At 42.9% G+C, this 25,188-nt stretch overlaps 1 protein-coding gene across 1 annotated transcript in view; it reads left to right on the forward strand.

The window, feature by feature from the left end:
• The window catches only part of PTPRT (protein tyrosine phosphatase receptor type T), a 1,128,529-nt gene that overhangs the window by 723,145 nt on the left and 380,196 nt on the right, over positions 1-25,188 (forward strand). Inside the window, exon 9 of the mRNA XM_073880268.1 lies at positions 7,217-7,326. Coding sequence (XP_073736369.1) covers positions 7,217-7,326 — 110 coding nt within the window. The remainder of the gene's footprint in view (positions 1-7,216; positions 7,327-25,188) is intronic.

A 25,188-nucleotide genomic window follows, 5' to 3' on the forward strand; every position in this document is an offset into this window, starting at 1 on the left:
AAAAAAAAAAAAAGAAAATTACCTTGTGAATAACTGGGTCTTAGAATCATGCCACTCCAAGTGTGATCCAGGGACAAGCAATGACTTACAAACTCTTCCTGGTCCATGACAAGATAATTATAGAAATAGAGATTAAGTGTTTTAAAAGGAGGTTGCATTTTTCTATGTTTTTAAATTTCACTTTTACTTTTTATTTATTTCATTTTTTAATTAACATATAATGTATTTTTTGATTCAGGGGTACTGGTCTGTGATTCATCGGTCTTACACAATTCATAGCACTCACCATAGCACATACCCTCCCCAATGTCCATTACCCAGCCACTCCGTCCCTCCCACCCCTCTCCACTCCAGCAACCCTCAGTTTGTTTCCTGAGATTAAGAGTCTCTTATGGTTTGTCTCCCTCTCTGGTTTCATCTTGTTTCATTTTTCCTCCCTTCCCCTATGATCCTGTCTTGTTTCTCAAATTCCTCATATCAGTGAGATCATATGATACTTGTCTTTCTCTGATTGACTTATTTCGCTTAGCATAATATCCTCTAGTTCCATCCACATCATTGCAAATGGCAGGATTTCATTTTGGATGGCTGCATAGTATTCCATTGTAGATATAGACCACATCTTCTTTCTCCATTCATCTGTTGATGGACATCTAGGCTCTTTCCATAGTTTGGCTATTATGGACATTGCTGCTATAAACATTGGGGTGCAGGTGCCCCTTCAGATCAGTACGTTTGTATCTTTGGGGTAAATACCCAGTAGTGCAATTGCTGGGTTGTAGGGTAGCTCTATTTTCAACTTTTTGAGGAACCTCCGTACTGTTTTCCAGAGTGGCTGCACCAGCTTGCATTCCCACCAACAGTGTAGGAGGGCTCCCCTTTCTCCGCATCCTCGCCAACATCTGTTGTTTCCTGACTTGTTAATTTTAGCTGTTCTGACTGGTGTGAGGTGGTATCTCATTGAGGTTTTGATTTGGATTTCCCTGATGCCGAGCGATGCTGAGCACTTTTTCATATGTCTTTTGGCCACTTGGATGTCTTCTTTGCAGAAATGCCTGTTCATGTCTTCTGCCCATTTCTTGATTGGATTATTTGTTCTTCAGGTGTTGAGTTTGATAAGTTCTTTATAGATTTTGGATACTAGCCCTTTATCTGATATGTCATTTGCAAATATCTTCTCCCATTCTGCTGGTTGTCTTTTGGTTTTGTTGACTGTTTCCTTTGCTGTGCAAAGGCTTTTTATCTTGATGAAGTCCCAATAGTTCATTGTTGCCCTTGCTTCCCTTGCCTTTGGTGATGTTTCTAGGAAGAAGTCTCATTTACTTTTTAATTTTACTTTCCTATTTTTTGGTTTTGTATTTTATGATAATAATGGTCCACAATGGGTTGGAAACAACAACCACTACAATGGCAATAATAGTCACTTTTATTGAAGGTAGTTCGAAAAGTATAAATAGAATATGTCACAGAGTTAACCCAACCAAGCGGTGAGGAGACTAGGATATTCATCCAATAACTTCCTGTCTTTCATTGCTTGAAGGATGTTTTTAGGGACATTAAGTCTCTGAGACTCCTTGCTTGCCCTGTGCGGAGACCATGTTTGCTTTCACAGCCTTCAGGTAGAGTAGCAAGTGTTTTGCAGTAAGCACTAGTGTATGGGCAGGGCACCAACAGCATCTGCTACTAAGTCTGTAGGGTTTTTTCTCAGCTTTATTGAGGTGTACTTGATAAATAAAATTGTATATATTTAAGAAGTACAACAGCATGATTTAACATACATATACATTGTGAAATGATTACCACAGTCAAATTACTAAGTCTGTCTTTCTCTAGAAAAGATCTGATAAATTTGACTACATTAAAATTAATAACTAATTTTTATCCAAAGGTAGCATAAAGGGAAGGGAAAACACAAACTGAGAGAAGATTTTTATAGCACACATAGCCAATAAAAGGATCAGTAACAAGAACATACAAAGAACCTCTACAAATCAATAAGAAAAGGACAATAATGTTCAACAAACATTAAAGATACTCAGCCTCTTTAGTAAATAGCTAAAAGCAAATAAAACCTCAATGAAGTGTTAGTTCATGCTTACTAGATGGTCTAGAATTTTAAAATCTGATGGTACTAAATGTGTGTAAGGATTTAGAAATGTAGGAGCTTTCAGAATATTGCTGAAGGGAGTATAAATTGTTACCGCCACTTTGGAAAACAATTTGACTTTACTCAGTAAAGCTGAAGACGTTTATGACCCTTAGTCTACCTAGCCTATTCCCAGGTACACCTGAGTGAAATCTTATAAATATTGAACTGAATGTCCAAAAATATTCATAGGAGCTGTGTTCTAAAATAGCTCCTCTGAGATGTAGCCCTATCATCCATCTATAGTACATCTCACCATCTCCTAAATGACAAAATAAGAGTATATTCATAAAATGAATGAAATAAAATTACATGCATCAACATGGATGAATCTCAAACAATGTTGAGTGACAAATGCAAATCATATAATACAAATATTCAGTTTCATGTATATATAAAGAAAACCAGAAGAAACGAAATGATGTCTTGGGATACATGTATATATTTATAACTCCAAATAAAAATAAAGAGAATGATTAACATAAAATTCAGGTTAGTTACAAGATTGAGTGTTTTTTGTTTTTTGTTTTTTGTTTTTGGAAGGTGGAGAGAGAAGTCAGCAGTATGGGACACACAGGGTGCTTTAGTGAAACAGTGATGTTTTATTTCTTAGAGGGGATAGTGGGTACATGTGTGTTCACTTCATAATTATTTTATAAACTATACATTTATTACTTGTACTTTGGCTTATGATAGATTTCACAAGAAAAGCTTTTAAATAGAGTCAAGAGTCATATGAACAAAAGCAATAAAGTCCTAGGAATGCTATTTGTAAGAAATTTTAATAACATTTTTAAGGGAGGGACATACAATAAGAACATCAATAAGTGAAGATTTATACAGCATTACTGGTGGGAGGACCTATTATAAAAAGGCATCATTTGTCCCTCAGAGAAGTGAAGAATACAATGTTCTGGTGGAACATTTTTGAAGTTTTGTAAAATTTTTCCAAAGCTCTTCTGGACAAACAAATGGGGAGTGAGAGCCCAGAAAACTTTGCAAAAGAAGAATAATAAAAGAAAGGAACTTTTTCTGTCAACTCTTCAAACGTGTTATATGAGTAAGCAGAGAGATAACTGTCAGATCAGAGGCTGGGGCTCAGTGAAAGAGAACAGGGAACCACACAATACCTGTCAGCATATGTCAGCATAATCAAACATGCTAGGAAAATGGCATTTTAAATCACTGGGGAAAGTTCTGACCGGTCAATTAATTGTCCTAAGAAAACTGTAAAGAACTGTAGTTAGATTTCTACTTTGTGCAATGTATGAAATACATTCCAGATGGATTCAGGAGTTAGGTTTAAAAGGAAAGTGGGGATAAATCAAGTCGGAGAACATACAGATGACTATTCTTCCGATCTGGGGTGAGAAAGAGAATTTGCTCCAAACTGGAATCAGGAGGAGAACACGTTGCCTGAGTGCTAACAGCTTGATATTCACACTCACAGCCTCCCCTGGATAGACCCTTGTGAAAACCGGCATCTGCATTTCTCCATTCAGCTCACTTTGCCCCTCTTAAAGCTCCTCTAAATTCCTGACTCTTAGTAGGTGGTTTCACCCTCGCTTCTCAAGAAGGTGGAGCCCCAAGGACACCTCAACTCTCCTCTCCAAAGCAGCTGCACATTTTCTTGTCTTCTCTCACAAGGGGGAAGGTGCTTTCTCTCCACCCACCGAGATTCCTGCCTTTTTAGGACAGGACCACTCCAGTCATTTCCTGTCCTTTTTGCTCTTCTACCTCTTACTTCAGTTTTGGATTTTTCCTGGTCGCCTGTGATTCTCCCATAACATCTCCTGCCTTGGGGGGGGTGGGGCGCTGCTGTGGTCCATAGTCCATCCCTGCTCTTCCTGCATTCCTGCCCCTCACGGCCCAAATAGCTGACTTGAGTGGGCACAGTCCCTTACCTTTGGCTCTCTTCTCCGTCCACAGCAGGAGAGCTGAGAGGCCAGCTTTCCCCCTCAGTTACTCTCAGGTAGGTCACAGGTAACCTTGAAGACAGTACATTCAGTGGGCAAATTGAAGCTCACAGTTTCCATGACTATCCAGCCACATCCGTCACTGCAAACCAGTCCCTTCTAGATCCCTCTTTGACTGCTTCCATGACAGCCCCCATTCCTGGTCCAGAGGTTCCTCTCTGAACATGGTTTCTTAGTTTCCCAGTTTCTTTGTTTCCTTTTGATCGTTAAGATGTAGTTCCTCGGGGCGCCTGGGTGGCTCAGTCGTTAAGCGTCTGCCTTTGGCTCAGGTCATGATCCCAGGGTCCTGGAATCGAGCCCCGCATCGGGCTCCCTGCTCCACGGGAAGTCTGCTTCTCCCTCTCCCTCCCCCCTGCGTGTGCCCCCTCTCGCTGTGTCTCTCTCTGAAAAAAAAATAAATAAATTTTTTAAAAAAAAAAAGATGTAGTTCCTCTTGGCTTATTCCTGGACCTGCTTTTTTGGTTCCCCTCTAAGCTGTCACCCAACTGCTTATCTATCTAACTGCTATTCAGTGTTGCCATTTGGGTGTTCTACACACACCTCAAACGGAGCATCACAAAACCCACCAGCTTCCTTTCCAAAACTAACCCTCCTGTAAGGATACCGTCTGTGAAAAGCACTCTTACCCACTCCAGGTATCTAAAACAGATGAGCTGGGGTCTTCCTTGAACATCGCTTCCCTGTTTCACCCTTATCCATCATCAACAAATCACATTCACTTAACAGTTGCAAATCTCCTACACCGTCTGCTTCTCTTCTATACCACCATCACCACGTTGATGAATTACCATCCTTTCTCCCCAGGATGGCCTTGCTTCTTCCACTGTTGTCCTCACAAAGCAACCCACCACATTCCAACACCTACCCTCTGCACTTTTGCCCTAGGAACTTTTACTAATCCATAGACTTTTATCTTCCACTTAGTATCCTGAGTTGCCAGACTAGATTTTCTCTGCTTGTTATAATTCTCCTGATACTTTGTGCGCTTACCTCAAAGTCCTGATATTTGTGGCAAGGATGAATAGATAAGGGAAAGCAATTAGAGATCTGACAACTTAGAAGCTTATAGATACCTAAAAGATTCAAGAAGCAAGTGAAAAACTGATAAAAATATTTGTAACCTATGCGAAGAGAAAAGTGTATGTCTTTAAAAACAGATTATAATTACAAACTCATAAGACAACGATGGACAAAAATGAAGAGCCATAGAGGAAAATGAGAACAGGGTATAAAGAGCGTGTTCATAAAAGAATCAACGCAAATGGCCAATTAAACTGAAAAAAAAAATCTGCACTCTCCAGTTTTCTAAAAAGGATACACACACATACACTTAATTTTTTAAATAGGCAGTGTTGGCAAGGATTGGGAATAGTCATGTTCTTCTTTTGGGGAACACAGAATGGTACAAACTGTGGAAGGCAGTCTGACAGTACGTGTCAAAAGCCTTAAAAATAAAATAGTTCATCTACTTGGGCTCGATAAATTAATTTCCAAGAATTTATCTTTGGGAGATCAGCAGAGTTTCATGAAAATACTTATTTATAAAAATTCTCATTGCAGTGTTACTTATAATCATAAAAAATTCAAGCCAATTTTAATGCCCAGTAATAATGGTGACTATAATGGGGCATTAAAATGCATGGCCCCAAAGAACATTTAAGGATTTTTAAAAATCTGTGTTTCGTTCAGTGATAAAAGAAGGTCACAACACAATATGTGTTTAATTTTTAAAAATATGTATATGCATAGGCATAAAAATACTGGAAAAATATCTCCAGTTATGGGGATTATGAGTGATTTTGTTCTTTTCTTTTTTTACCCTTTCTGTATATTCTTAATGTTCAACAAATTCTGTGTATCATGTCCATAATGAGAAAAACTAAATATATTTTAACAATAGGGAACTGATTGCAACATATGGCCAAGACTATATTGAGAGGCATAGCGTGGTGATTAAGAGTATATGCTTTGAAGCTCACAGACAGGTGTTCCATTCCCTCTTTACAACTTAAGAGCTGGATGACCTTGAGCAAGTTATTTAATTCTCTTAGCCTCAGTTCCCTTATCAGCAGAAAGGAGATAATACATACTGGGCAGAGCTGTTTTGTGGCTTAAATGAAATAATGTATGTAAAATTCTGATCAAAGAGTAAGTGCTTAGTAAAAGTACCTGCTTTTATAATGCCAAAATACAAATAGATCCAGTAATGGTTTACATGAATTCATGATTCCCTAGGGGGTTATAGCTGGAAGTTTGGAAAATCATTTATTTTATGGTTCAGCATCTTCCAGACTGTCATAATGATGCTGGAATCCAGCAGGAGGACGTTGCCCAAGAAAACTGACCTGGTTACAAAAGCAGCCTAGGAGAGGTTTTGCTCATTAGGGCAAAATGCTGGCATGGGTCATTTATTCACCTACTCGACCAAGCAGCAAATGGTTATTAAGCATCTACCGTGTGCCAGGCATTAGAGACTCAGCAGTGAGACAAACTAGCTGCCTTCTTGGAATGAGACAGACTTCTTGTAACTGGATTGAAGTTTCAAGACACATAGATCCTGTTGGATTCAGGAATTAGGAAACTAAGGAATATTGGAGACAGCTTGACAGGGTCAGAAAAAATGGCAGTGAAGCTCACTTTTGCATTCCTCTGTTACCAATCCTAAGGCAAGAGTCTGATTCTAGAATCCCAACCGCTGGGGGTGCCGTCATCTACTGATGTCCTCCCTGTGCTGGTCAGTTTAATTCCAGATCAGCCTTGCTCAGTCTGCAAGATAAAAAGCCATTGACTATCCAGGAGAGGAGTTTGCAAACTATGGCCCAGGGGTCAACACCAGCCAGTGCCTTTTTTTTTTTAAAATAAAGTTTTATTAGAATGCAGCCACATCCATTTGTTTATGAATTGTCTGTGGCTGTTTTTCTGCCACAAGCACAAAGCTGAGCAATTGCAACAGGTACTGTATGGCCCACAGAGCCTAAAGTATTCATTATCTGACTCTTTATACGAAAGCTTGGCCAACTGCTCTTCTAGGTCAACAGGGCTGGGGAAATGGGATGGAAGGTGACATCAGGTTCCTAACTTTTCCCTTCTGTAGTTCCAGGAGCTGTTCCCCTAGAATCCATTCAAGGAGGGCCCTTTGAGGAGAAGATCTACATCCAGTGGAAACCTCCCAATGAGACTAATGGAGTCATCACACTCTATGAGGTAAGAAGACCCTTTTGCTGTACCGCTTGGCTTGGCTTTATTCAGTTTACTTCAGCATGAAGTTGGTGAGTTCCTCCTGTGTGCAGAGCTCCATTGAGGGCATGAAGGTGAGTGAGAGACATAACTTACAGAGGTTTCTGACAATGTAGTGGGAAGGAAACACAAGGACATACAGCTGAGCTGCTTGATAGCCCCAGTGACAAAGAAAACTGGACATACCACACATTGAAGTGTTTACTGATCTCTTGAGAAAGGAGCCAGCACTCAGAGAGGCAGACTGTCCCAGCAGAGCCAAGAAAACCCCCACTTGGCAAACAGTAGTGACAGTTCAGTTTGTCTGGAAAACCACAGTGCTCACATGTTGCTCATCCTACACCTGTCGGTTTCTGGGCTTCCGGAATAATCCCAGTGTCATTCTCTACCCTGGGGCTGCATGATTCTTGAGCCTTAATATCGCTCTGTGACTACAGCATACTTTGTTGCTGCTTGGGTGATGGTGTCCGAAAGCCCCCTCCCAGCAGTAGCAGGGCCTTATCAAGTCAGAGGTGGAGCAGAACCTCTTCCAGCAGGAAGGCACCCATCAAGCCAACACAACGTGGCTTCCTGAAAACTTTCAAATCTAGAACAAAGTGTGTAGAAGTCCATTGAAAAACAAACACAAACAATAAAACTTCAATAAGGCGGATGGAGCTGAATTCTAGTACTGAGATACAGTCAAGGTTGACTCTCCTCCCACCCCGCATATTCTGAGCCCCCCGGAGACTGTGCATGGGCTGCGGTGGAGAGCTCAGCAGTGCAGAGGTGCAGAGGGAAGAGTGGAAGCCAGAGCTGCAGGGATGGAGCCCATCGTGCTGGCCGTGCCTCTACGGTCTCATGTGACTTCCTACAGTTCTTCCTCTCTCCAGGCCTGCTTCCTCCCCTGCAAAATGGGAGTGGAGATGGCTGCTTTAGGAGGGTTCCTCTAGAGGGTCTGAGGTGGGAAAGGTTCCAAGCATCCCCAGGCTGAAATGTACTGCAGACACTGAGGGCTCACGCAGGAAGTTCCTTAGAAGTATTGAGGTGTACTGAGAGTGAGCTGGGGAAGAATATCCCCACGTAAGGGAGGAAAGTTAAAGAGGATTGGTGAGGGAGAAATATTTAGGTGAATTTGATGGACACAAGAGCTCTCTAGAGAGACCTGGAAGGACCTCAGAGCTCTCCAAGAAAGGAGAACACCATCCATCATGTCCAGGTACTGAATAAAATGCCTTAGCTCACAACATCTATCAAAAGAAGAGCTGTCTAATGCTCCATCTTGGGACACGTGGTTTGGAGAAGCTTCCTTTCTGGGGAACCCACTAGAGGAGGGAGGGACCATATTGACCATGTCCAGGACATGTTCAGTAGTACGTCACTGGGGAAGAGAGGGACTGGATCCTTAACTGAAACAAAGCCCCATCATTCCAAAGCTACCTGTCATTCTTTGTGAAGCAGATGCTGCAATCACACACACACACACACACACACACACACACACACACACACATATGAAATAGACATCTACTGTGTGTGGCAACCTGTTCTTTGTAAAGCAGAGGGAAGGGACCCAGAACTTAGGGAGTTAAGTTGCTTGGTACTATTACGTAAATGGCTCTATATGCCAGATGTTCGCGATTTTGGGAATTCACAGGCCAGTAACATTTCAAAAGGTTTGGAGGACCGACATACAGTTCTTTACCATTTTTTATTAACATCATTTCATAAAAGACATCATTTCAAAAATACAGAAAGGACATAATTTAAGAATAAAAGGCAGTCCTTCAAATTGAATAAATTTAGCTTTATGAATAACTCATGAGTCTCCTTATTTTCTCTCTTTTTGCCTTGAATTGAGGACAAGTTTGTCCTGAAAAGGCCCTAGTCCTTGTGCCTAGCTGCACTTGGAAACCACTGGGCTGGGTCATGTGGCAGGTGGAGTCCTAGCCCTGCACAGACCGACTTCTGCCTTGGGAGCAGTATACTTCTTCCTCTAATGGGATGTACCCTGGGCTGGGTTGGGAAACCCACTCGTGCCATTCTATGAGGAGAAGAGAGGAATAGATGGAGAGAGAGCAAGGGAGCAAGCCCAGCTGTGAGGGGCATGCCCTGTTTGAGCAGCAGCTCCTTGAAGTTGAGGGCTCGTTGTATGGCACACTCTCTGGAGCTCTGGGCACCAAGGTGGGCACAGATTAGGGGAGTGTTCCCTTCTTTTCACTTGTGTGTGAGCCCCGAACCTTGTGTGTTTTCAAAGACCAGTCATGGGGGATGCTGGCATTTCTGGGATGGGCTGTCCTGGACAGAGCTCTGGTAAGACACCTTCAGATAGATTTTTGGCTGCTCTCTGGGCTGTGATTACAGAGAGCCAGAGATGGAAGGCTGTAGCCGTGTGACTTGTTTGTGAGCTCAGGGGGGGGGGATCATCTTTTGGGAGTATGCTAAGCTTCTTGGATGTTGCTGTGAAAGGAGCCAGGGAGGTCGTGGGCTGAGGTCATTGTATTTTGAGCATAAATGTGGCTGTGACCATGAGCTTCACAAGCTAGTGGGGCCTCAGAAGGTAAGAATGCCGGCTTTTGAAGTCCAACAGCCTAGTTCTCAACCATAGCTCTACCACTTGCTTGCTGTGTAACCATGGGCACATCAAGTAGCCTCCTGTTTAATGCTGTATTTGGCATTTAGAAATAGCATCAGTAAATGTTAGCTCTCACAGTACATGAAGATAAGGAAATTGAAACTCAGGTCAAGTGTGGAGACCAAGGTCATAGAGCTGAGGTGGCAAATTTGTGGGTCCTGAATTCAAGTGTGGTTGCCTTGCCCCTTACTCGGTGAGGTCCATGGACCGGCAGCATTGGCATTACCTGGGAACTGGTTAGAAACACAGCATCTGAGGCCCCACCAGACCTCCTAAATCAGAGTCTCCATGTTAGCAAGATTCCTGGGTGGTTCACATGGGCATGAAACTTGGATAAGCAGTGCTCTAGACCACACCACTCTTTAGAAAATTTCAGCAACTGATAAGAGACTCTCCGCCTAAGCAGAGAGATGGGGGGGTCCCTTCCATGCTGGGCTCAACCCATTCCTGCCTCAGATCATAAGCAGGAGACCTTGCTTTTAAAGACATTTATAACAGAGTTATGTGTTTATGAGGCAATTTCCAAATTTAATTAGATGAAACCAATTTGATTTTTAAAAATCAGGTTCTGGTTGTAATTTCTAGAGAAGAACCCATAAATTACAAATCACCCTCTTCTGGTCTCAAACAGTATATTTTGTGACAAAGAAAAATAGGATAACACAAATAGAAGAGAAATCTAGGATTCTCTCTACCTTCCTATATATAATCTTGGACTTGGCAAAGTCAAAAGCCAAGAAAAGGGGCAGTGGATGTAGTAAAGAAAGGGTTATGACTATGTGAATATTGTCCATATTATTCAGTGCAGTAGGTTCAAGTAAATTTAAAAAATTAAATTTCCTTCCCCATGAGTCTAAGTCACAATGTCTGGGTCTATCCTTGGACAGTTCTGCCAAATCTGAGTGGCTTTGATTATGTCTCATTCTGTCTCTGGGCTTAGTCCCCTCTTTGTAATATGAAGGTGCCAGATTATTCCAGGCTTCAACTGGGTAAGAATCAAGAGAAAAATAAATCCATGTCAAACCCATAAAATTAAAGGTTTATATCTCATTTTGGAGTTGCTCTGCTATTGAAACTTTGCCTGTGGCCAGAGTCTTTGAACACAAAGCAGTGGTGACACTTGAAGAAAAACAGCTAATGCAAAGGCCCTGGGGTAGGAATGACTTTGGCATGTTTAACAAATAGGAAGAAGGTCAGAGTGACTAAAGCTTCAGAGCATGGGTGATGATGATGAGACCGTGGGGGAAGTGTGTGGGCAGGGTCAGGTTGTGCAGGGATTCTAGAGTTTGTGCTTTATCCTTAGAGAAATAGAAAGCCCTAGGAGAATTTTAAGTAGAGGAATGAAAGAATCAGATTTATATTTTTTCAAAGATCGCTCGGCTTTTATGTGGCTAATGGACTGTGGGTACACAGGCATCTTGGAGACATCTGGAAAATGTGCCAGAGGCAAGGACATTTCCATTACCTATGATATTGCAATGAGGGCTCAGCTCTTTACTGGAAGATCTTGTACCCAGGTAGAAGATGCAAAAGCTTTGTCACATCTGCCTCTTTCCTGCTGCTAACTTGGTCTTTGATGCCTTTCTTTCAGTCAGGAGTTCTTATTTAGATGCACTCCCTGGAGCCATGGACCATGAGACCCTGGACCTCCCTTCCCTAAGGAACAGGAGTCTAGCCCTGTCCCTAATGCCCCTTTGAGGCTGTGAAACGGTCTAATTCTCCAGCAGTTATGACCTCTCTCCCTGCCCACCGAAGTGGGAGCTCATGGTGCTCATTGGAGCGCACCGAAGCCAGCCTCACCTTCACTATGACAGGAGGCATTAGGGTGAATTAGACTCTGGCCTGCAGATCCTTGGGGATTTGTACTTTAGTGGGACATACACAGTGCGCCTCTGTGATTGGTTTCCTAACAAAGTGACACATAGTGCCCAGGGTTGGGTAATGTCAGAGGCCTCATCTCCACAAACCAACAGATCAACATCAGACATGCAGAGTCTCAGGCCCCAGCCCAGACCCACTGAATCGGAGTCTGTGTTTTAACAAGCTCTCCCGATGATGCACGTACATATACAAGTGTGAGAAGCACTGGGCTAAGACATCTTACACGTTCACAGCTTGGACCCAGGAAGTTCTGCTTGATAAAAACACTGCAGGCCTTGAAGGAATAATCCTTCCATGTGGCCACTGAGTGAACGGAGTAATATCCCTGCTCACGTGGGACCCGAGGGCTGAATAGCTTCATCAGGGATGTGGACATCAAGCCATTTCCATAGACTCTTCCAGAGCCCTGCTTGGGTTTGAACGAGATGGCAGGGTTCCCCTATCCAGGCCCCCGGTTGGCGTGGTCTCTCCCACTCTGTCTCCGCTCTTGTAAACAACACAACTCACCCAAAACAGACCATTGCAACTGCAGACGGGTGCTTGCAGCCAGAATGGGGTCACAGAGGAAACAATCCCGCCAGTTGTTTAAAAACTCTTCAATAAAATCCAGAGGCAAGCTGTTCGGAGTTCATGAAAAACAGTAATCAATACGCGTTTCAATTCAATTAATTGTTCTCGTCTCTGTCCAAAAATAAAAATCACACAGTGTGAGGGAATTGGGCCAGAAGATGTTACACCAGCAACTGGGTTAACGAAGTGTGAAAATATTTAAAATTCAGACACGTGAAGCTTCCCAGTAAGCCTTGCTGTGGAGCACTCAGAATCACCAAGTTTCTAATTACAGTGTATAAATCTGAGAAGCTTAAAGGGAATGAGAGGACCCTAATGAGGCAGGAATGGGTGTCTTGATTATGCTAGAGTTGATTGACATTTATCTTGCAAGCTATTCTAGGTGCCTGGCGTTCAGAGTTAAATAAAACACAGACTTTGCCTCAATAAAACAAGGCGGCATTCCCATGTGGGAGCACTTTGAAAAGTGCGATAGGTCAGAGGGTTGTCAATGTTTTTCCAGCATACAGATGGCTGGATTTGATCTGAGCAAAAAGCAGAGGCTCCATCAGAGCGCATTACAGTAAGGCTGAGATTGGGAGGGATTCTGCCTGGGATTGGAGCACGCACACAGGGATGGAGCGAGGGGGCCAACTGCGGGCATGGGCCCCTGAGCAAGCTCCCACAGAGGGAGGCCCATAGGAGGTAGTGACGCAGCTTGGATGTTCAGGCACACCTTCCTTCTGTCCTTTGGCTTGGCCACAGTGGCCTCTTAGGGCTCCCTCTTGCCCAGACACACACATGGCTCTGGTCCACAGAAGGACAGTGGGGAGCGATGGAATGTGGTATACCTCATGAGCTGGAGGTGGTATAGGAGGAAGTGACTAACACAGCCCAAAGCAAGAATTTGCATAATTCAGGCTGGATCTACATTAATTAGGACACACAATTTGCATAATGCGGGTGGTTATTGGGTATAACTTGAGCCAGGCTCTAACTAGGAAAAAAAAAGCTCTTCTTTCTTTTGAATTAAGCAAGAAATGTGGGAATCATTCATTCCTCCCCACCGGCCACACATCTCATGCTCTAGTAAGTTTGATTGCTCCCCCTGCCAAAATAGACACAGGTTAGGTCACGTGGCCCCATCTTTACCACCACCCTGCTCTGAGCAGTCACCCGATGCCTGGATCATTTGAGGACCTCCCTACCCATCCCTTAACCCCCACTCACACTATTCCACTGCATGCTGCGGCCAGACAGATCATCTTAAAGGTAAATCCGATCACATACCTTTCCTGCTTTGGCTTGGTCTTAACTTTGGGCCCTGAATGATCTGGCCCCTGCCTGCCTGCCTCTAATGTCATCCCCAGCCCCTCTTCCCCTTGCTTCTGTGTACCAGCCCCCCTGGCCTTCTGTGATTTTCTCAATCCCATCGCGTCCGCTCCAGCTCATGTGGCTTTGCAAATGTCATTTCTTCTGCCTGTAGCAGTTGTCACGTTATAGTTCTCACGACAGGCTCCTTCTTCTCATTCACCTCCAAGAGACATGTTCCCTCTCCCGTCCACTTCATCCAGCAACTTGCTTCTTTCTTCCCTACAATTTTCACAATCTGAACTCATGTTGTTTGTGTGCTTTAGTGTCATCTGTGGGACCTAAATTTAGGCTCATAAGGGGGTGGGCCACGTGATGGTTATTTGGTGTGTCAACGTGGCTGAGCCGAGGTGCCCAGATATGAGGTGAAATATTATTCTGGATATTTTTGTGAGGGTGTTTTTGGAGAAGATTAACATTTAAGTCAATGGACTCTGAGTAAAGCAGATGGCTTCCACAGTGTTTGTGGGCCTCATCCGGCCTGTCAAAGATCTGAATGGGACAAAAAACTGAGCATTCCTGAGCAAGATGGAACTCTGCCTGCAGATGACCTTCAGAATTGAACTGTGTCAGTGGCTCATCCCCTGTCCTCCAGCCTGGGAGCCTTTGGTCTTGAGCTGATGCTGGCCATGTATGTTTTTGCTTTTCATTGTATATTCAGGACCTAAAACAGAAGTTTGCACAGAGTGTGTGCTCAATAAATACTCCTTGGGTGAATGGGTAGATTTGTGCTTTGTCTTAACAAGGGGTAATGGTGAAAGTTTTATCCAACAGTTTTAGTGGTTTCAATCTTGGCTGAAGTTTACAATCATATCTTGAGAGCCCCAAAACATAAATAAATAGGTAGGTAGATACATAAATGGATAGATGGTAGAAGGATGGATGCCTGGGTCTCATTGCAGTCCAAATAAATCCGAATCTCTGGGGAAGAGTCTTTATCCGTGTGGGTTGTTTTTTTAAGTTCCTCAGGAAATTCTAATGTACATTCAGGGTTGGGGAAAAATGCTGCATAAAATGAATCCAATAAATTCACTCTGATACGTTATCCTAGCCAAATACCAGCTAAATAAACACAGTCTTGACTCTGGCCTTCCCTTGTCTTCATTTGACTCTGCCAGAATCCAGCATTACCTAATGTTATAGTATAGCCAGCTCGCCCATACACAGGCAGGTGCTAAGTAGTAATTATTCTAAGGCTCAAATTCGAGAAGTGCTGTGGCCTTTCTTCCTCACGGTTGCTGAAAAGCTTGTGGAGTAAGTGAAGGCACACACAGCCTTACCAGTCTGTCAGTATCCTGTTGTGTCTTATCACTGGTATCTTGCAATTCTGGTGCTGGAGCCCAACACAAACTTTACCCTATGAATATTTTCCCCTCCCCTGTATGGGAGAAATTAGTTCTGTTGTTTATTTGCGAGATTAAAAAAGACATACATACACACAAAACTCAATAAATCTGCCCAAAGGGCTTCTTCTAAATCTTAAAAGTCAGGGCCCTGGGATGTCCGGGAGCCATTTTTCCTAACCCTCAGCCCATCCCTCAACCTCCATAGGGCATTGTTCTTCCACAGACTTGAAAATGCAGGCGTCCCTGGGTAGATGCCCTACACAGGTCTGCTGGGCTGACAAGCAGGTTGACAGGTGTTTCAATAGAAACGGCTGTGGGTTGAAAAGAATGATTTCTGGCACTCAGAGTCTGGAAGGAAAGGAAGTTGTGTTCTGATGTGAGTAAGTTATATTTATGTAAGTGAGACCATTAGAGCTGCCTGTCATCCACTTGTGGAATACCAGGAATGCCTGTATATGTGCCTCAGGGTGTTTCTTTTTTCTATTAGAGCTTGGGTGTTTGTGGAGGAGCCAGGTAATGTGACAAGAGGGGAATCAACGGATGTATGGCACTTGTTACATGAAGAACAGCAAATCGTGTTCTCCCGGCAAATAGGGAGCCTTTCGCAATAAACATTAATCATCGGGTTAGCTGTAAGAAAACAGGAGAAGTTGCTGCATAGAGAATATTCCCTCAGTGTGCATGTGTGGATAAGTATATGTGTCTTGCGTGTGTGTGTGTGTGTGTGTGTGTGTGTGTGTGTACGAGCCTGTACGTGTGTGAGTTTATGTGGTTGCACACTGGCACGTGTACGCACATATGCACTTATGTGTTCATCTGCATGTGTGTGAGGCTGTATGTGCTCAATGGCATCCTCAGAATTGCTCTGTTTCTTTGGAGAGTTAACTGTTGGAGGCACCAGAGACACCAGGGGCTCTGTCTGTCTGCTCCCAGACTGGAGGAACTCCAGGGCACCTCCTTTCCGTGCCATAGGAATGTCAAGGGAGAAGCTCCCTGCAGTTTCCGTAGGCTCACTGCTCTTTCTCATCCCCTTCTGCCATAATTCCTCTCTTAAGGAAAATTTTGAACTAAAAAAAAATCCACAAGTTAAACTTGAATCCCTGGCATTTGCCGTTGTCCTCGGAGAGTGGAGGGAAGGAAATGACAAGGTAGTTCTTCATTTGGCACAACGCGGGCTCTCCTTCATGTTCCTTACGTGGCAGGGAAACTGTGTTTTGATACGCTGTACACCCAGAGGACTGTGTAGAGAAACAGCTGTACACACAGCCACGCAGCCAGAGATGCAACCCTCTCTTTGGCTACATGGTCCTTTCAATAAGCTGTGCCCAGAGGCGGTGTCTAAGCTGCCAAGTGCCTCTTTAAACATCATAAGCCATTCTCTTTTCATCTCTGATGTTTTACCTTGTCCTCCTGTTGGAATTCCACCCGGACTGGGCAGTGCAGCGTGGCCTTTCTGCTTTTAACTGGCTGGCTCTTCCGTTTCTGTTGTGGTCAGAGCAGCCCTGCGTTTGGGACCCAAATGCCTTCATTTTGGTTGCGTGATTGCATGATTGCAATTCTCGCCTATCATCAGGACATCGGAGGTTTCCTTCTGGAATCTCTGGAGGCTGGAATTCAAATCTGTGATTCAGAGATTATCCTTTCATTGACCTCAGGAGCTAGCCAGTGGCTCTCCTCCCCTCACTCTGAGCTAAGGTCCCCTTTTCTGTGAGTACTACTTCTTCACACTTGATTAAAAGAAAAGTAGTTCCTTAAAACTTAACACCCAAGAGCCTTGGCCTACATCATGATGGACTCAATACATGCGTACATATATCCAGCAGGCACACACACATGCATACATACATACATACAGCACACACACATGCATGCATGCAAGCAAGCACACACACATACATGCATGTAAACAAGCACACATACACACATACAGGCTGGGTCACCTTCAGAGCCCTTCAGAATGTAGGTCATAACAATGGTTATTGCTTTCTTGGTCTTCTTTTTATTTTATGAATATTTTTAGCATGCCCATGTCATTTCAAGCCAATAATAAATTATGTGATTAGGAAATTTAAAACTGACTTTTAGTTTGCCATGGCCAAGTAATAAATTTCAGTGAGTCCCTTTCCCTACCTGGACCTTGGCTTTTGTATGCAAGACCTGGGAGAATTGGACCAGATAGCTTCAGAGGATCCTTCCTGCTCTGACCTACCACTTGGGTCCCCAAAATTGAATTATTTTTACTCCTAGTTTCATGAAACACTTTCCTCACTGGTCTGTGCATGACCCTCATTTGTACTTAGTCTTTATTTCATTTTTGTAATAACGTTCCAGCTACCGAGGCAACCAAAATTTTGATGGTGTCTTGTATCTACTTATGAGCTACTTTCATTTCAACCTCCTGACTCCCCCTGCTATCCTGAATTCTGTATATAATTCCTTTTTATATAACTTTACTACTTGTATGCATTTCTTTTTTTAACTATTATTTTTTTATTTTTTATTGTTATGTTAATCACCATACATTACATCATTAGTTTTGGATGTAGTGTTCCATGATTCATTGTTTGTGCATAACACCCAGTGCTCCATGCAGAACGTGCCCTCTTTAATACCCATCACCAGGCTAACCCATCCCCCCACCCCCCTCCCCTCTAGAACCCTCAGTTTCTTTTTCAGAGTCCATCGTCTCTCATGGTTTGTCTCCTCCTCTGATTTCCCCCCTTCATTTTAACATCTATTGCATTATTTGTTTCAGAGGTACAGATCTGTGATTCAACAGTCTTGCACAATTCACAGCACTCGCCATAGCACATACCCTCCCCAGCGTCTATCACCCAGCCACCCCATCCCTCCCACTCCCCACCACTCCAGCACCCCTCAGTTTGTTTCCTGAGATTAAGAATTCCTCATATCAGTGAGGTCATATGATACATGTCTTTCTCTGATTGACTTATTTCACTCAGCATAACACCCTCCAGTTCCATCCACGTCGTTGCAAATGGCAAGATCTCATTCCTTTTGGTGGCTGCATAATATTCCATTGTGTATATATACCACATCTTCTTTATCCATTCATCTGTCGATGGACATCTTGGCTCTTTCCACAGTTTGGCTATTGTGGACATTGCTGCTATAAACATTGGGGTGCACGTACCCCTTTGGATCCCTACACTTGTATGCATTTCTTAAAGGCATATTATTTTGCTTTATTAGTCTCTTAACTTTAAGTGATAAGTTGTATATAATCTTTTGAAACATTTCAACTCCATATTATGTTGTTACCAGTCATCCCTATTGATGAGTGTAGCCTAGCACATTCATCCTGACTGCTGTGTAATATTCCATTGTGTGAAGATACTACAATGCACTTATCCGTTAGTCTTTGATAGGCATTTAGGATTGCCTCCAGGATGTTGCCTTTGTCAACAGTGGTGATGAGCATCCTTGTGCATATCTCTTATTGTATATGTGTAAGGTTTTCTCTTGAGATTATATCCAAATTAGTCTCACCAACTTATACTTATGCCAGCAAACAATAGGCACTCCTATGATTCCAGATCCTCACCAGTATTTGGTATTGTCAGGATTATTAATTTTGGCCAGTTAAATAGGTATAAAATGGCATCTTATTGTTGTATTGCTCTGTATTCCCTTGATTATTAAGAAGGTTGAGTATATTTTTGTATATTTGTTACTCATTTTCATTTCCTTTTCTATGGGATACCTATTCATATTTCTTGCCCATTTCTTATTGGATTACCTCTTTTATTATTGATATGTAGTAGTCCTTTATATATTTTTGATACTATTTTGTCAGTTACATATGTGACTTGCCATTTTTTTGCTTCTTGTAAATTATCTTTTGATAACAAAAGCCCTTAATTATATAATATGGCCAATTTTATCAGTCTTGGCATATTTAGTTAGCACATTCGGTGTCCTTCAAAAGCTTTTCACAAAACCAAGGTAACAAAGATGATTCCCTATATTCCTACTAACAGGTGTATGCTGTTTCTCTCTGACTTTGAGTCTCTGATCTATCTGCAGTTAATTTTTGTGTATGGTGTGAGATGGGGTGCAAAATTCATTTTTTTCTGTATAGATAAACACTTTTCCCAGGTCCTTTTGAAAATCACCCCTCTTTTTCCTTGATCTACCTAGCCATATCTGACATAGGCCAGAATTCCTTAAATGCATTAATTTGTTCCTGAGCTCTCTGTTCCATGGGAGACCCACACACAGTCATAATTATGATAGTTCACACTTAATCTTGATCTCTGACAGAGCCCTCTCCTCCTGGTCCTTCTTCAGAAAACTCTTGGTTATTCCTGCCCCCTGTGGTAGTTTTAATCAGAATGGCTTTGAACATATAGAACATCATGGGTGGTAGTTGATATCTTTACAATATTAAATCTCTCTATATTTATTTAAGTTTTCTTTACTGTCTCCTAAGGTTTTATTATTTTACTTACAGAGAATAATGCATTTCACATAAAATCAGAACTACCAGCTTAGGTCTCAAAGACCTTGTATCTTGCATTTTCTTTTTCTCTCTTGTCTCACTGACCTTCTTTTATGTCCTCCAAATGCCACATTCCCTCATACCTCAGGCTCCCTGCATATGGAGTTCTCAGCCAACAGAAAACTCTTCCACCTCCTTTCCCATGACTAACCCATTCTCATATGACAGGGATCAGTATGCATACTACTACCTCAGAAAGGTCCTTACTCACAGTCTTACTTAAGTAGGACTCTACCCATTCACTGTTGTTCTCTAGCACTTCCTGTCCTGAAAACATGTATCACAATTCATAAATACTGTGTCTTTATTTATAAAGGTGTCTTCCTATATTATAAGTGTCACGAAGGCAGGAATCACATCTGTATTACTCACTGCTTGAGAACTCAGTGCTGTATGCTGTACCTGGAAAAGAGTAGGCACTGAAAACTTTTTTTTTTTTTTTTTTTTTTTTAATGAATGAAGGTTAGAGAGGTTCTTTTTGATGGCTAGGGTATAGTGATGGTGGTTAGGAGTAACTCTTGATATCAGTTAACTGACAGATATAACCTGATATGACCATATAAAATCCTAAGATACTAGACTACATGAGGTTCCAGTGACCAGTAGGTTTACATTGAACACATAGAGCTCCACTTCCAATAGGTCAATTTGTGAAGGTGACGGGTCTTTTTTCCAGCTATATCTCAAGTACCTAAAACAGTACCTGGCATAAAGTTGGCACTCCATAAATATTTGTTGCATGAATAAAACTGTACTCCAAACTTCAATCAGAGTGAAGAGAGCATATTTAAATATTGACTTCTTTATGATGGCTTGATTTTTTTTAAAAGAATTTATTCTTTCTTAATGTTAGTGACATTGTAACAATATTACATGGTGTTGGGGAGATGGAGAGAGGAAAGTAACCCCATTCCCAGGCCCTCACATGCCAACCATTTCACATGGGTTTATTTTTTTTTTCTTGTCTTTGTGCAGTTATATCTCTTGCATGATTATGACCACATTGCAAAATTTGGATTTTCGCTATGTCAAACATTTTCCAATTTCAGTGTAATCTACTTAACTACCCCATTTAATGACTTTCTGATCCCCTGAGTACAGAGGCTGTATTTTACTTTCTAATCATTCTATTGTGGGGTATGGTGACTGATCTCCCCAGAATGTAAAACAGAATTTTGGGGATATGGTACAAATGAACGGGATCTTTTTAAACAGCTGGTTAGCAAAGTTTGAATCTCTGCTTTCCTTTTCCTTCTCGGTAGATTTGTCGGTAGCAAGCAGAGACATTCACATGCCTTCCATTGATTGTAGAAATGTGCTCAAAATAATAGCCCTCTTCATTCAATAGGAATGGATCTGAGGGAGGAGATTAGAACAATATGCATACATCTGGATGGAAATCTATAAACCCGAAGTTAGAAGGGGTAGTTCTGTTTTTCCTTCTTGTTTTAAAATTTAAGTCTCCATTTGCTTATTTCCTAACAAATGGAGGTGAATATGGGGTATGTGTGTGTCCCCACTCCTCCCTAATACCAATCCCATGGTAGACATCAATAATCAATCAGGCCACACACTTCCCTTGGACCTTAACAAGGCCTCAGGATCCCTCCCTCAGAGCACTCTAGGTGATTGTCCTCATGTCAGCTGTGATGCTTAACTGCCCTTTTGTCCTTTCCCACCTTCTGTGTGAGCATACCATCTGCAATTCTGGAAGGCAGTTCTTTTTAATGATGGTGCTACTGCCTGGGATAAGGCACCTGTGCTGTGAGTTCCTTCCAGGGAAGATGCTGGAGGGGTGTAACTTAATACTGGAACGACTCATCTAGAGTGTTTTCACAATTCTGACTGAAACACAGAGCCACAGGAGGATGGGAGCATGCATGGTGGTTTCAAGACTGTGTTTGGAACTTCCCTTAAGGACCCTCTATGTATAGACTGCTTTTTGCAGTCCTCACCAACACATGTATTCTGTAATTTTAGCCTTCCCTCAGCCAATTCTTTTAACAATATTACAGGAAGTTTGGGTATCAGAGAAAAAAAAATCACGTATAATCTCTTCCCCTAGCACAACAGTTATTTTTCCTTGTATTTTATCTTTAAGGTGCGCACATCTTTTACCTAACTATAATTACATAAAATTTGCTATCGTAATTTTTCATTAAGCATTTTATCACAATCATGATGCTTTTATAGCATCATAAAAACAGCTTATCTTTTATAATGACTGCATAATTTCCCATTGAGTGTATATACCCTAATTTACTTATCCATTCCACTACTGTTTTTCTGTATTTCTGATAACACGGTAATGAACCTAGTGTGCACATGATGGTGTTGTGTGATGGTGGAAAGAGCATGGCCTTTGGATTCAAATCCTGGTTTGAATATTACCTGTTAGATGGGAGACTTTTTGGGCAGATTAACTGCTCTGAAATTGAGTTATATTCTTAAACTTTTTTTTTTTTTAATGCACATAGGAGAAGCAATATTCAAGCCTACAGTTCAGGACTATTGTAAGAATTAGGTGTATGTCGCTACCCAGTAGTCATTCAGAGTCATGGCTGGCTTTCTTCCTCCTCTATTCCATATATTTCTGTCTTAGACATTCCCCCACATGAAATTACAGGGTTGAATAGAATGAACACCTTTGTAACTCTTGATACATATTACGAGATTGTTCTCCAAGTATGTGAGATTGCACCAGTGTGAGCGTGTGTTTTGAGTCTTGTGCTTTTATGCCAGTCACTCTGTCTGAGAAGCAGGCCTTTGGCAGCCCACCAGAGATTTATGTCAGCTTTCATGATCCCCTCAGAGCAGGCTGATGTGTGAAGAGCTCATCACACATGTTGGCACATCCATTTGCACTGTCCAAGGATGTGCCGGAAACACTTTCACTTCATCAACTCGTTGTTCGCTCCCTCTCCCCTTTGCCCTTAAGTAGCAAGTAAAGCGCCTGGCCTCTGACAATCTCCCAAAAGGTCCTGGGGGCCCCACAAGAACTCAGAACTGGGGGATACAAAGCTAGGTTTTTATAGGCTCTGCCACCGACCTACTTGGGTACCCCACCAGGCACACCCTCCCGTGGCCTCAATTAGCTAACCTGGGGAAGGGCACTTGGGTGGCCTCAAAGGCTTAACCACTCAAAGTGTGTCCTCTGTCTCAGCATCATCTGGAAATGTGCCATCTCAGGCTCTACCCCAGATCTGAGTCAGGGTCTGCACTGTTATAAGACCCCAGGTGATTGCAATGCTCCTTAGAGATTGACACATAGAGCGCTGAATTCTCTTCTGGCCAAGACTTTCTATCCTGCTAGGAACATTTGCTGGGAGCCTCAGTTTAGAACCGTGCTCTCCCTGCACCATGACCATACCCATCTAAGGATTTCCCTACCAGTGCTTGTGGGTCTGGGTCGGAACAACCACTACCTTCTTCCCTAAGGTGACCAAGGCCATTTTGCTGAAAAACAGATCTTACTAGTCACTCTCTTGTTTAAAATCCAGCTGTAGATCCCAGTGGCTCTCAAGATCATTGCTGAACCCCTCTTTGCCTTGACCAGCAGGTCCCTCTAGAAATGGCAGACCCCGTGCTGGCCTCCCTGGCATCTTCTCCTGGTTTTGTATCTCCCTTCCCAAATCCCCAGGCTTTGCTTAACAGCCACACCACACTCCCCATGTTCCTATCCTCCCTCTCTAGGAGCTCCTTCCCAAGCCTCCTTTCTTGCATTTAAAGCCTGTGCATCCTTCAGAAGCACTCTGAAGGGCTTGAGATCCTTCCAGGGTCACTTTGTTCCTCTGAACCACCTGACTTAGTGGTCCCTTCTTGTTATGTTATTCTAGCACATATTGCCCTATGCTGTGATCATTTATTTCTGTATCTGTCTGCACCTAGGCTCAGAATTCTTAGACTTCCAAGAACACGTTTTATTCCCTCTTGAGTTCCCAGAACCTGGCATATGGTAGGTCTTCCTCCTGGTCTCTCCATCCTTCTCTGCCTGCTCTCAGGAGATCGAATCTCAGACATCAGTGAGCTGCCTTGTCTTCTTTTTGTTCAGCAGAAGAGTGCTCTGCAGCGGATAGAAGAAGAGGGAGGGAGGGGCCGTCACTGCTCCATCTCCCTAGAGGAAGGTCACCACTTCTCTCAAGGTGACCTTCCCTGTTACAGAAACTGCTCCATCCTCTACCCTTCTCTCCCATACTAAATCACCCCCTTCCACTGCACTGTGCCCTGTTTCCTTCACCCCACCTACAGTGTACAGAATTCCTTTATCAAACTTTCCTTGAATTATCCATTTGCTTCCTGCTAGGACCCCATTGAAACCCCTGTTATCAGTGCCACGTACCACTCAGAATGCTTGTCATCACGTAATTGACCTCAAGCCTTAAACCCTCCCAAGTGAGGGTCATTATCTCCATTCACTGCTGAGCCTTGGAGAGGGGATGTAACTTGCCTAAGGTCACACAACTAGTAAGGGAAACCTGGCTTCCTGCCAGGATGGATTTCAAAAACCATTCGCTTAATGAGTCAGTCATGGTGCTTTCTCTTAAGGCGCTCAATAAATAATTATAGAATTGAGCCAGAGCTCCCAGTCATGATCAGTCCACCCCCCTGGGGTGGTCATGTTCTTACAGATGGGGGTTCAAGAGGCAGCTTTGGGACAAAATGGGAGACTGAGGTCTGGAACCAGCATGGGCCTAGAAATCATCTTCAAGTCTTCATTGTGTCTTCCCAACCAGAACCATCAAATCCTGGAGGAGTGGCACTCGGTCAGGACAAGGACCTGCCCAGGGAGGTGGGTGGGAGAAAGCAGGTGGGGCCAGATTGGGAGCAGGAGGCTTCCTGGCCCTCAGCAGAGGGGGCTTCACCAGCATGATTCTGTTGGCAGATCCCATTCAGCCTGAACATTTTTGCAGCTGAACAGAGGTATTCAAAGCCCTGGCCCTCCCCTCTTTTGCAACTGAATGGTGTGCCGTGCCCGGATGGCTTTGGGAGGGTTCTGACATGAATTTCTGACACAAATATGCGCTGTCTGGTATGTCAGTATCAAAGGAAAATTGCAGAAAGCAGATTGGCATAATATTTCTCAGTAGTGAAAAAAAGTTTCCCATTCCAAATCAATTTTGGGGAAAAAAACCAACCTTTTCAAACATTTGCAGAGCAGTGTTAGAATGGGCAGGGCTCCCTATAAAGAGGGCAGTTTATGAAGTTTCACATTTTCAAATCAATTATGATCTTTAAATAACAAGGAAAGCCTGTCCCAGGCCACGAGATGATGCCTTCTGCTTATAGAAGGCATCATCTTGTGCCTTTAGTGCCTTCAGAGAACCCAGTGACCATGTTCAGTTTGTAGTTTCTGGGCAGCAAGTCCAGCCCTTAAGTGATGGTTTTTGGTGCTCAAGGCAATGCTTCTCCAGCTGGAGTCTGTGGAATCCCACACATGGGGACATCTGCACATTCCTGCTTGGAGATGTGCAGGTTTTTCTGTTTGAGAAACGTAACAGGCTGAAAGGCCTTTTCCGTTTTCTTTAGTCCTTAGCTTCTATGGTACT

The sequence above is a fragment of the Callorhinus ursinus genome, unplaced genomic scaffold, assembly GCF_003265705.2.
Source record: "Callorhinus ursinus isolate GAN/ISIS: 27379988/994484 unplaced genomic scaffold, GSC_fseal_2.0 scaffold38, whole genome shotgun sequence".
NCBI lineage: Eukaryota > Metazoa > Chordata > Mammalia > Carnivora > Otariidae > Callorhinus > Callorhinus ursinus.